An 11966-nucleotide genomic window follows, 5' to 3' on the forward strand; every position below is an offset into this window, starting at 1 on the left:
TCTTTAAAAAGTCCAACACTAATACGTTAGATCTTTTTTGTCCATCCTATGTCACATTGCTCTTTCCAGAATTACGTAATAAATAAGCTTACCAAGCACTAAAGATGCGATGGCTGCAAAGATTCCAACGAGGACCTTTCCCATTTTGTTGTGTTTCTTTGTTCTTGATTTCTTCTAAGTCAAAAGAATAATAATAATACAATAAATCCTCCACTCAGGTAATGTGTTGGAATGTGCTGTTAACAACTGATCAGCGCTTCTGGTGAGGGGTCATTTATAGAGCGAGACAAGTGATGGGAGGGGGCATGCGGATTTTCTTTTCAATCCTGTTGTCTACCTTTTACCTGTCAGTCAAAGCGAGGTGGGAGGGGGAGTGTTGAGCTTGACTGCATTGTGGAAGATCTGCATTGTGGAAGATCTCACTCAGTTGCACAAACTATCTGAGCATCTCTGCAAAATTGTGGAGTGCACCTTTAAACCCAGATTGGGTCATAAACTCAGCTGTGTATCTTGTGCCAATCCTACAAATCAGGAAAAAGTGGACAAAAAGAAGAAAAAGCATATACAGTATAATTTCCGAGAATCCATTGCAGCTTATTCATATTGGTTGATTTGACTACCATTTAAAATTCCGTTTACGTGATAAATGAAACCGAATGGCCCTTTTTGTGTTTAATCTGAAGGGCTACTCAGTCAAGCTGTTTCAGTTGTGCCGTTTTGTTCCTGTAATGCAAAGTCAAACAGGGAAGCAGACAGACCGGCGTCAGCGTCAACATTTACTGGGATTCACGCCGAAGTTGAAGAAATAGCAGAAGGGAAAACATTACATTTGGAATCAGGAAATTTTACCAAATGGTACATTTTTAACACGTTTGTCTCGGGTGCTTCTCCAAAGGCAATTAAAGCCTCTGGATCAAGAGGCTTGCTTGACACATAACATACTTTCTTAAAATATTATTATTGGCTTATTTACAGAATTTCTGTTTGAAAGCAGTTTCAACTGCAAATTTGTAATTTCTTCATACACCAATATTTCAGATCTGACCCCCCCCCCCCAAAAAAAACCCTAAATGAATAATTCTAGTATCTATGCTGGAGGGTACTAAAACCTGAACGACCAGTCGGCATGACGGCTTGCTGACATGAAGGAGGAAGAAACAACACAGAAAAGTCCTAGTTTTCCCAGTCGGTTTATTTATTCCTTTCTTCCATTTGTCTACTTAACAATTCCACAAAAACATGCAAACAGGACAACAAAAGGATTTAACGTCATCTAAATTATTGTTACTGATTTGTGGCGAACAATTAAAGGTCGGCCCTGAAAACTTCACTCTCGATAAAATAAAAAACATAACCAGATATTTATGATCTCCCTGTGTATGCTGTATAAGTACATTAAATGAAAATGAAAAATGAAAAACTTTTACCCTACAGATTAAAGAAATATTGTGTAGTGTGATTTGAGACTATGTGTAAATTGTAACAGATTAACTCTTTCAGTGCCATTAACGTCTAAAGATGTTTTTTATAACCCAAACATTCACTGCCAACCCTGACATTGAAATCTGCCTCTCTTCAACGGCCAATAACTCCAGAACGGAAAATGGTAGGAACACACTTTTTGTTCTGATGAAAGAAGACACTTTGATCTTTTGTTTGATGTGTTCGGTGTTTGCTTAGTCATAGTAAAGAATATTGTCTGGGGATTGGAAAATCGGGCAACATGGGCGAAAACGGGGGCATTCAGCATATAGCTGAGCTGGCACTGAAAGAGTTAATACAGATCATGCTAGTCATGTCAAAAATACAAAGGAGCCAAACAGCAGGTGTTCCCCAGGTAGTAGAATACCTAAACCCAGAAGCAATCAGCAATTAGATCAACACATAACAGAAGCACTGACTGAAAAAGTATCCTTGAATGTCAATAGTTTAACATTTTAAGAATTACATTTATTCCCCTTCTCATATTGAACTGATGAAGAACGGTGCTCTTTTCATTTGTACATAGTAAGTCCAACAAACAAACAAACAGGAGGCAGTTAGACTGGTTCTTTACAACGGTACTTGTTACTGCCTTTAAAGTTCAGAGTTCTGTCAGGAAAAATCATAAACGGTTCAAATTAAACAAGTTAGAAAAAGCTCACTCTTACTGGGATGCTATTTAATTATTATTATTATTTATGGCACGGTGTCACGCTAGCAGTTTCCCTGGTTAAAGTATTTATGCTAAGCTAAGATGGCTGTAATTTCAAATCTAAGCCATAAATAATAGTCGTATGTATCTTCTACTGTCATTCTTAGGAGTACAGGGTAGTAAATCAACAAAATATTCCAGTATTCCTTTCTGCTGTAATCGCAGTAGTTGAGCCGCGGAAGCTCCTTGATCACACTGACGTGATTTGCCGTCTATCTAAACGTTATACATCTCATATTGTACTGTACTTTGTAAATTACAGTACAATAAGTAATGGTGTCATTTTCATATCAACTTTCCTATAAACTAATAAATGAATATGCCCTTACAATGAAATGGGGTCTTGGGACAGGTTACGACCAACCTAAAGACGTTAAGGCATAAAAGAGAATTTAATTTTAACTGCTATTGAAACATCTGTGGAATCATCAGTGAGTGCAATGCACCTCAACAACAGTGAGCACACGACCCATACGTGTGTGTGTGTGTGTTTTAACGGATCACTGCTGTACTGTCCTTTCAGACCAGGATGTTGACCATCAGGGCGGCGATGGTGGCCAGGGCCAGGGCCAGGCTTGAGGTGCCTGGCAGGCCGGGGGCAGCATTACACAGGTTGGTGTTGCAGCAAGTGTTGAAGATGTTGAAGATGGTGGCGTTGCTGTCACCAGGGACGGTGACCTCTGAGGTCTTGTTGCAATCTGCCACTGCCAAGCAGCCCTTTCTCGTGATACTGAAAATGCCAGCTGCAGAGGACAGATAACACGCAGTGGGTGAGGCACCGTGGGAGGTAAGGAGGTTTTTATTATTGGTTTTATAGGATTTAATGCTACAAAACAATTTTCAAACCAAAAAGAGAAAAAAAAAAAGTCATTACATTTTTATTACTACAAGTTCTGACTCCTTAAAAACATGACTTTTGGCTTTAAAAAAAGATGAATCTACCTTGATTGCTTTTGCAGCAGTAAGCTGCTGCGATGCTCCTTACCTGCTTCCCCAGCACCGCTGAAGCATTGTTCTCCACTCTCACATGTGACCTCAGAGGTTATGCACAGATTAAACAGGCCAATGTCACATTTGTAGCACTGCAGAGCTTGACCTGGAATCAACACAAGAATTGGAGTTAGACTTCTTCACTCGGAGGACTCCGATTCTGATATTACACATTTGAGTCTTTATACACGTGACTTCGCAGGTCGTGCTGGAGCCCATCCCAGCAGTCAACGGGCGAGAGGCGGGGCACGCCCTGGACAGACACATTTGCAGTGTGTAAGCTGTGCGTCTGTGCAGACAGAAAGGTTAACAGACCCTCACGAAGTCACGCATCAAAGCTCCGTTTGAGTCATTGTTGATGTGCCTACTAAACAAAGCTGTTGTCAATCGTCAGGAACGCTACAGGAACTTAAAATGAAGTAATGTATGTGTAAATTGGAGTTTTTCTGTTAACGCTAGTCGTAAAGCCGCCAGCTAGGTATGTGTGCCTCAAGGTGAGGAGGGGAGAAACCCATTAACTGGGGGGGGCACCGCTGTCTGAAACCCGTCAGTCCGGTTCCACAGTCACCTCCCCGATGTGATAAAGTAACGCGAGTCAGCTGCAGAGAATGTGGCCAAACCAGCAAATGATTACGCAGCAAAACTTTGTGGATTTGGCAGTTTCACACATTGAAATGTTTCAGATCATCAAAACCATTTTGCAACGTGACGATGCAAGTGAACACAAATCAGTCCATTCAATTAATTAAAAAGTTATTCATAACCAACATCACCCATGTAAGATAGTAATTGCCCCCAGGCCCTTCAGTGGGTTCTTTTTTAGACTTTTAGAGGAAGATTGTTGGTGTTTTTGTGGGGGAAGAGACGGGAATTCATGGTCCCACCATTTACGAGAAGACTTCCAGGTCCTGAAGCAGCGGAGCAGCCCTAGACTGTCTCACGACCTCCTAACACCGCCACGTTTGACTGCCGGGAGGATTTCATTTTTGTGGAACGCTGTTAGGATTTTGTAGGCTGGCCACCCCTTGAAAGGTTCACCAGTCCAAGCCCGGGTCCAAGCCCGGGTTACAGTCTGAGTCCGAGCCTGTGAAATGGATTCGTAACACTTTCCGCAGCAGAAATTGCGTGCTCGAGAAATACCAGAGAAAACGTCCTCTGTGGAAATGCTACACACTGATCAATGAAAGTTGTGGTGCCACTCCCACTCAAGAGAGGCAAGAGTGAGCTCACATTAGCGCCTTTGCAGAAATGGCTGAGCCAATATTTAGATTGGACACCAACAAAGAATTATTTTTCTAAAGACACACCGTGAATTGTTCAAATGTTTGTTGAGCTTACTCGTTACCATTCAACGGATTTCAAAATAAATAGGAGTGCCGCATTGCGGAACAATCCGCTCCATTACATTATGCTCGGGAATCACGTGCACTGATAGCTTTTGTCCTTTGTATTATGAACATTAAGATAAGACCATTTGGGAAAAATATACCGTCATCGCCATCTGATGGGAACTGAACACAGACACACCTACTCATTTGAATTAAAAACACACACACCGGTTTAAATTCCACCCGAGTCAATGCAGAGCTGACCATTTATAGACTTTTAAATAAAAATCCAGACCTCTCTTATTGCTCCTACTAATACAGAACCTAGTAATCATGATTAGAATGTACAAAAGAAGAAGATTTCTTCATCTGAGATTCACAAAATGTATTTTTCTCTAGCATTAACAAGCTGATCAATAAAAGATTGCAGACCCTCGCCTCCAAGTGCCCTATCTCGCGATGTTAAAGAAGAAGATCCAGATCCGGATCAACGCCATTCTCGGGGAGGACCGAGTCACGGACAGAACCTTGCTTGTGTAAAAATGTCAAGTCGATTGGGTAACTAGTTTTTGAGTTATGCGCGCGGACAGACAAACGAGCAGACAAACAGACAGACGGACCCAATTGCAATACCCTCGCCTCCCCTTCGGCAAGGGTAAAAATCCCAGATCTGTTATAAAAAGGTGCAAAAACATTCTGCCCACCTTTTAAAACACAAATGTTTGTTCATAATTCTAAAGGCAACTGACTGGTGAGGGGAAAAATCAAAGAGTCACGCTGCCACGCCTGTTTACTCGTGACTACTTAGTCACAAGCTGCAGACGTCACTTTTGTCCTGCTGCTGTCCGAGAAGCTTCAGAAAACAAGTCAGACCTGATCCTCTGAGACATTTCAACCACAGAAGAAGAAGAAAAAAAAAACACCCAGAACAAATGCATTCATTAATAGCATTTCTGTCTGCTTTGCAGCACAAAACGCCATTATGGAGGCAAAGATATTCCTGAATCCACTTAGAAGTGAAGTCACATGGAAACTATGAGGCTACTGATGCTCTGTCACCGCAGGCTGTTCACTCGTGTCTCAACTTATAATGGGTTGTAGCTTCACCCGATACCAATAAATTGTGTTAAAATAGCTAATTCAATTCAAAGAAAAGGATTTCAAAGATGTTAAATATAAGAAAATGTATTTGTTCAAACCCAGGAGCTGCGAGTCAGTGCTGAAAAAAAAAAAGACAAGATGTTTAAGCCTAACATAGAAGACACAATCAGTTATAGCGGCCACCACAGGATTCTCTCTCTGTCCATCTATTTGTCTGTTTAATCATTTTAAAAACTATGGTATCTGCTACCCAGCTATATTTCAAGTATACATATAAGGTACTCGTGTAAAGCAGGTGCTCATAATTGTACTACTGCACTTACTTGTTATTGTATGTTATTCAATGCAACCTTTTCAGACATGTTTCCTAAATCTAAACAAGTCTTAAGTAAGATAGATTAAATTTGAAGAAATAAAAAAAGGGTCAACAAATTCTTGTAAAAATAAATCTGTATGATGCACGCCTTGGTTTTGAGCTATAAAATATCAAATTAATGACCCCTCTTAAATGAACCGAATACCATTATTGATCCCCCCCACCAGCTACTTCTGTTGTATGGAAAGGAAAATAAGAAAATAAAGATTTGTTGTTGTTTTATTGTCTCTGCTATTGTTCAGGGGGCCGGGCCAAATGTGGAGGTGGGCCGTATCCGGCCCGCGGGCCGTGGGTTGTGGACCCCCGTTTTAAATAATGATGACCGAATACTAAAGGGAGTAATTCTGCTTAAAACTGAGCACAAACAACATAAATCCGACAGCAATAAGTTTTTATGGACTCCGCCTTGGACATTGAGGTGGGACAACTCGCTTTGTCACTCCCAGTGTGGAGAGTCAGTCTTATAGCGCCCTCTACCGGCCCACCTCTACAACTACAGCTCGTTGAGTAACCGCCAAGTTTCTGCTGAAGAACAAAGAGAGAGGAAAAATACCAGTGTTTACATCATAAAGACTGAAACCGTGTTGAACCTGCTGCAAAAAAATATATACATATATAAAATAGAGAAATGCAACAACCAAAATAAATAAATAATAATACATGTTCCTATCCAGTTGGGCGGGGCCTGACATGCTCCCTGTAGTATTTGCTTTTGGAGGAGTCGGTACATTTCATGTCCACCCGAGGGCATCCATCCATGTTGCAAAGTTTGAGTTCTGTCACGATGAAACAGTTGGTTGCTTCTCATTTGCACGTCAGCAACTGATAAGGAGTGCGTCCAAGTGTGGCGAACAACAACAGCTGAAGGTTTTGCATTCTGTCGACTATCTCGGCTTATTATGTAGAATAGATGGGGGGGCTGAAGAACAAATATGAAATGAACATGAAAAATTGACATGACATGAAATGCATAAGCTCATTCGTGTGCCTTGACATATTCAAACAAGGTGTGACAACATGAGATGAGCTTGCAGACAAGTTTGCAAAGGGAACAATGAGTGTAAATATGCAAAGCTCACTGTCCTACCATGTGGCTGTCTTAAGATTCTAACATTACAAAGTACCTCAAATGTTATTTTGGATTGCATTTGGATGTAAACTGGATTCAGGCTAACAAAGCTGACATCCTTGAGGAATGTTTGGAACAAAGACAAAACCTTTTTACACTTTAAATTACTGACATTTGGTTTGCAGAGCTGACTATTACAGTCCTTTTCTCACAGCTGGTGTTGGGAGGGAAATCTCTCAGTCACCTGTAAAAGGTTGACTTCAAAAAGCCACCAGACCGTCACATGAAACGTCTGGCTTTTTCCACAGACCCCCCCCCCCCCCCCACACACACACACACACATTCATCCTTCATGCTTATTGATGGGCTACAGGGGAAACTTCACCATGTAGTCATCTGATATATGATTATGAATCACCCTTCATGAAATAGTTTCAAAGCTTCAAAACACAAGATGGACTGCAAGCTGTGTGTGGAAGTGGAAACTGAGACTTGAGCAAAGACTCAAAACTGTTGCAGGGTGAGGAATTTCTCATGCGGCGGCTGGCAGGTCGAGACATGAGTCAACTCAAGGCACACAACATATTGGCACCACAATCAAGTTACCTCACCCCCCCCCCCCCCCAACCTGTGATAACAACAGAGAGTAAACCCAGGAAATCGGCAACAGATTCCTGCGTTGTCTTCACATTTCGTCTTTTATCCAACCGACAGTACAAAACAGCCCTTCAAAAAGTGCACATGAGAACGATAAAGATAACAAGCACAGTAAATGATAGGCTGGAGCAGACATGGGCAAACCCAGGCCCGGGGGCCATATGCGGCCCGTTGATCTTTTTAATCCGGCCCGCCAAACTTGTCCAAATGATATCATTAAATAAAATTGTATTATAATTAAACGTCATTCATTTGACCTTTTCCCTGTAATGCTGCCTGTAAAAGGCCAAATCCTTTAACGCAATAGCTTTCATGTGTCATTTATATTAGCTCACAGAAATAGTCCATCCATCTGTTCTTGGTTCGGCCCCTCTGTCAAGTTTTAGAACCTATATTGTGGCCCGCGAGTCAAAAAGTTTGCCCACCCCTGGGCTGGAGACTCATTATCATTTGACTTGACTCCAGTAGTCAGTCTGGATCCAGATCCCAGATGCTGAAACACCCAGGCGCCGTTCCTCATGCAAAAAAGATCAAATGTAACCGAGCTGACATCCATGTAACTAAGTAAAAGTCAAAACACGGCTTTACTTTGAGCAAACAGTTCATCCATTACCTTTAGCTAAGCTGTTGTTCACTACTCTCCTCTATTATAACTATTCACCTGTCAATTTTCATTTTATAATTCACTTTAAGTATCTTTGTAGCATTTTATCCACTGCCTATAGCAAAAGAATGTCAACAAAGCGTTTCTTTTAACTTTATTTCTTCCGGCTGATATTTGTCCTTTAATTTTCTCTATTTTACTTTAGCAAGAAAATGTAACTGTCTTCCTATTTTTTCCAGTTACAAATGAATAATAGTTAACCCAATCTAAACTGTTTCTTTTTCTTTCTTAGTCATCAGCTGTCTGAAATCCTTTGGAGGGGTTTCGGCTCCTTCAGGCGAAGGAGGAAGAAATAAAACAGGTTTCACTGTCAGAACTCAAAACGTCACTTTTAACAGCTCAACAAAAAGAAAAAGACAGAAAATTGTGACAGAAATATACAATACGCGCGCGCGCGCGCGCACACACACACACACACTGTAAGTGAACACGCCCGGAAAACTGCCCCAAGCATCTGCTCCCCTAACACTGAGTACACACAAAATACTCCTCTATTCAAATATGACGTGTTAGTGTTAATGCCGTAAGGAAAAATGGCATCGTGAGTCATTTTCCACATTTACAAGTGAAATGGGAATGATGGAAAACGTTAGAGCTCCATATGCGAGAAAATGGCACTATAATGGGACACGTCAAATTCCATAAAGAAAAAAAACTTTGAATGAGGGTCAGTTTTAAATAAATACACGAGATTAGGTTCCTTCCAAGTAAAAACGTTGAAAATATTCCAAATTTAAAAAGGATAGGAATTTATTGTAGCCTTACCGATCGCAAAGCAGAATCCGACCGCAAATACGGAGAGGATGATTCTGTTCATCGTGGAAGACGAGAGCGACTTTCAGCAGCAGCTGAGTGACGTAATCGGCCGTTACACTTTGTGTCAGACGAAGACGTTAATTCGTTTATTTTATAATCTTCCACCTCCCGCCCGGCAGGCACCGTCATCCAATCAGATGGCGCCTTCCTAGAAACCCGCCCCGTCTTCCCACCTGTGTGATTGACAGGTAGGAGCCTAAATCCCAGAATATGGACAACATGGGCCGACATGGTTTTTTATAGAGTATAAAAAATGTATAATAAACAGATTAAATACTTATTAGTAAATAAAGTCAGTGTTTCCAATCTCATCGTCCAGTTTGATATAAAGTGAGTATATTTTGTTGATACGTCTGTACCTTGTAAGAGGGAGACTGAACGTATAGGGATCTGTATATCTTGTTCTTCTCTGATTTTAATTCACATTAATACCTTGTTAACTGGTATTAATTATGGTATTACTCCATGTTCGTCTCTAAACTCGTCTCGTAATTCAACAGAGCAGATGAAAATCGTTTTCTCGGTTAGACGGGCGAGGTTGTTCAAAAAGTCAGTACAAAGTTATCTTTATATTATTTACTTACCTGCTTGCACAAATAGACACACGTCTAGTCACATTTGTAAAATAAGAGAGAAAATCCCGCCGCTGGTATTGTCAGTTTGAACTCCTGTTTTGTCTTATCTTTGTGAATTGAGATTTTTTTTTCACAATAGTCTCTTAGGGTCTACATTTAATTTGATTTTTATCCATGTTTTATCTGTGAGTGTTTATAGTTGATCTACCCTATATGTTATTGTTACATTGATCTGAGCTTTAATTCAAGGGGACTGTTGCACCTTGGACCTGGGTGCCATCCTATTAATAGGAAAACGGAAACTGGACTCAAGAACACGACTCCAAACAATCTCCAATGAAGTTAAAGTGTTTCATCCAGACGTGCACAAAAAGGGCAAAATACAAAACTCTTGTTCCAAAAACGGTTTCAAGGAAGCAGGGCTGGGCTGCTTGTAGGAGACACTGAGACAAAAGGACAAAAGGACAGGGAGGCCGACAACTTCAAAAGACAAAGGGCGGATGATTGCAGCTCAGGTGTAGCACAATTAGGGGTAGGAGGTAGGGAGAAAACGTCAAGCTGAAACCAGGAACAGGGTAAAAAGTACTAAATAAAACAGGAAGTGAACACAGGAAAACAAAAAGACACGACACCCCTCTCCCGATTAGGGGACAAACTTTGACAAACTTTTTATTTTATTTTTTTATGTTTGTGTTTTGGATACTAAATTGGCCTTTGCCTTCACCGCATCGTAGCTCGTGGGCGGCTACGTCACCGTTATTAATGAGGGTTTATTAAAGTGTAATCCTGAATGTTTCCATATGAAGCCATCATCAGCTGAATCTCCTTTCTTTAATGCTGCTAAATTACTTATGAATATATATCTTCAGTTCCGCGCTGACAGTTGCGCCGTGTTTGCCATGTATTTAGCCCTCAGAAATTAAACAGGTCTGGCCAGCAATGCAAACATGCCAGTGTCTTTGAGCCATTCTGGGATATGGTCGCCTTAGTAATCGATTCTGAACAGAGGGAGGGAGGTTTCTGCAGGCCTCCGTGCAGGTCTGAGCATGACAGACGAGGCTCGCGGTGAATCAGCCTTTCTTGACATCATTTCAAGGAAACACCTTTTGGATCACTGAACTCATTCGCTCAGGCGAGCCTGGTCTTGTCCCGAGTCTGTCTTTCCGCATTTTCCTGCATTTATTTGTCAGTCTTTAGTGACTGCAAACAAATTTCCAGACAAAAGGAACTGACATGTTGAGAATGAGAGATGCTAAGGTTTTGTTCGCAGATGATGGGGATACTGGTTGCTTCACAGGGAGCTGCTTAACGGTTACCTCGACATTTCACTTTGAAAGGACCCCTGGTTTTAGTTTCCTGCTGGAAAGAGTTATGAAACGGTGTCTGCAGAGTCGTGGCTTTGAAACGCTCTGCAGAGGAGGAGGCCCGGTGAAATGTTCCATTGTTATAGCCACAGATCCGCTGAGTTTCTCAGCTCGTGTTACTCGGACTGAGGGAGCCTGGTAGAAACCGGCCCAACGGCTCCTCGCTTGTCGAGGCAACAACAGAAGAGTTAACTGAAAATGGAGCGAAAGAAGAAGAAGAAGAAGAAGAACAAAAGTCGGGAGGTGTCAGATATTTAAATACTGCAGCTTTGGAATATATACAGGAAAGTGGAAACGTTCAGAAAGGGAAACATTATAGACATAAACACATTCAGCTCTTTGTCTAATGATTGCCTTTAAGCACGGACACAAGGCGAGGTGTTCAGAACGGCGATATGCGGTGAGGGGATTTCTGTCCTCACAACCAAATCTGGTGTTTCCATCATTTGCTTTTACAAATTTTCAACATGATAAATGATGTTCAGGTTACATGGCTTTCTTACGCTTGAATACATTTTTTGCGGCTCAGACGTGTTTACACACGTCTGAAGCACAAAGGAGACGTGCCATTGTGGCCGCCAACAGACTGAGTAACTGAGCAAATAACTTCAAAGAAGGAGACGTGAGAAAAACACACACGAATACTTCAAGGCTAATGTCTAACATGAGCGTAGCGGCACTGATGATACGCAGCTATAACGTCAGCCTACCATGTATGAGTATATGAATGTACAGCTGAGGCTCATGGGAATGTCATTTGTTTTGCAGATCAATAAAGTAAAAACGCATCGGACAATTGATCTTTAAACTAACCTGATGAAGGCCATCGTGG

At 41.4% G+C, this 11966-nt stretch overlaps 1 protein-coding gene across 1 annotated transcript; it reads right to left on the reverse strand.

The window, feature by feature from the left end:
* Positions 1-1174: 1174 nt before the first annotated feature.
* LOC137903085 (sperm acrosome membrane-associated protein 4-like) lies at positions 1175-9247 on the reverse strand. The gene is made up of 3 exons (XM_068747212.1): positions 9145-9247; positions 3180-3290; positions 1175-2937 (listed from the first exon to the last, which is right to left on the reverse strand). Exons 1-3 carry the CDS (start codon positions 9194-9196, stop codon positions 2714-2716), a joined length of 387 nt encoding a protein of 128 aa, XP_068603313.1. The 5' UTR covers positions 9197-9247; the 3' UTR covers positions 1175-2713.
* Positions 9248-11966: the final 2719 nt, after the last annotated feature.

This window comes from Brachionichthys hirsutus, chromosome 13 (assembly GCF_040956055.1).
Source record: "Brachionichthys hirsutus isolate HB-005 chromosome 13, CSIRO-AGI_Bhir_v1, whole genome shotgun sequence".
Classification (NCBI taxonomy): domain Eukaryota; kingdom Metazoa; phylum Chordata; class Actinopteri; order Lophiiformes; family Brachionichthyidae; genus Brachionichthys; species Brachionichthys hirsutus.

What these genes read in the sequence shown, in the direction of transcription:
- LOC137903085 (XM_068747212.1), bottom strand. Translation starts at nt 9,196, where the DNA reads ATGAACAGAATCATCCTCTCCGTATTTGCGGTCGGATTCTGCTTTGCG. An exon ending in CGGATTCTGCTTTGCGATCG is followed by an intron (nt 3,291 to 9,144) that starts GTAAGGCTACAA and finishes TGTTGATTCCAG; the next exon opens with GTCAAGCTCTGCAGTGCTAC. An exon ending in CAGCGGTGCTGGGGAAGCAG is followed by an intron (nt 2,938 to 3,179) that starts GTAAGGAGCATC and finishes TGTCCTCTGCAG; the next exon opens with CTGGCATTTTCAGTATCACG.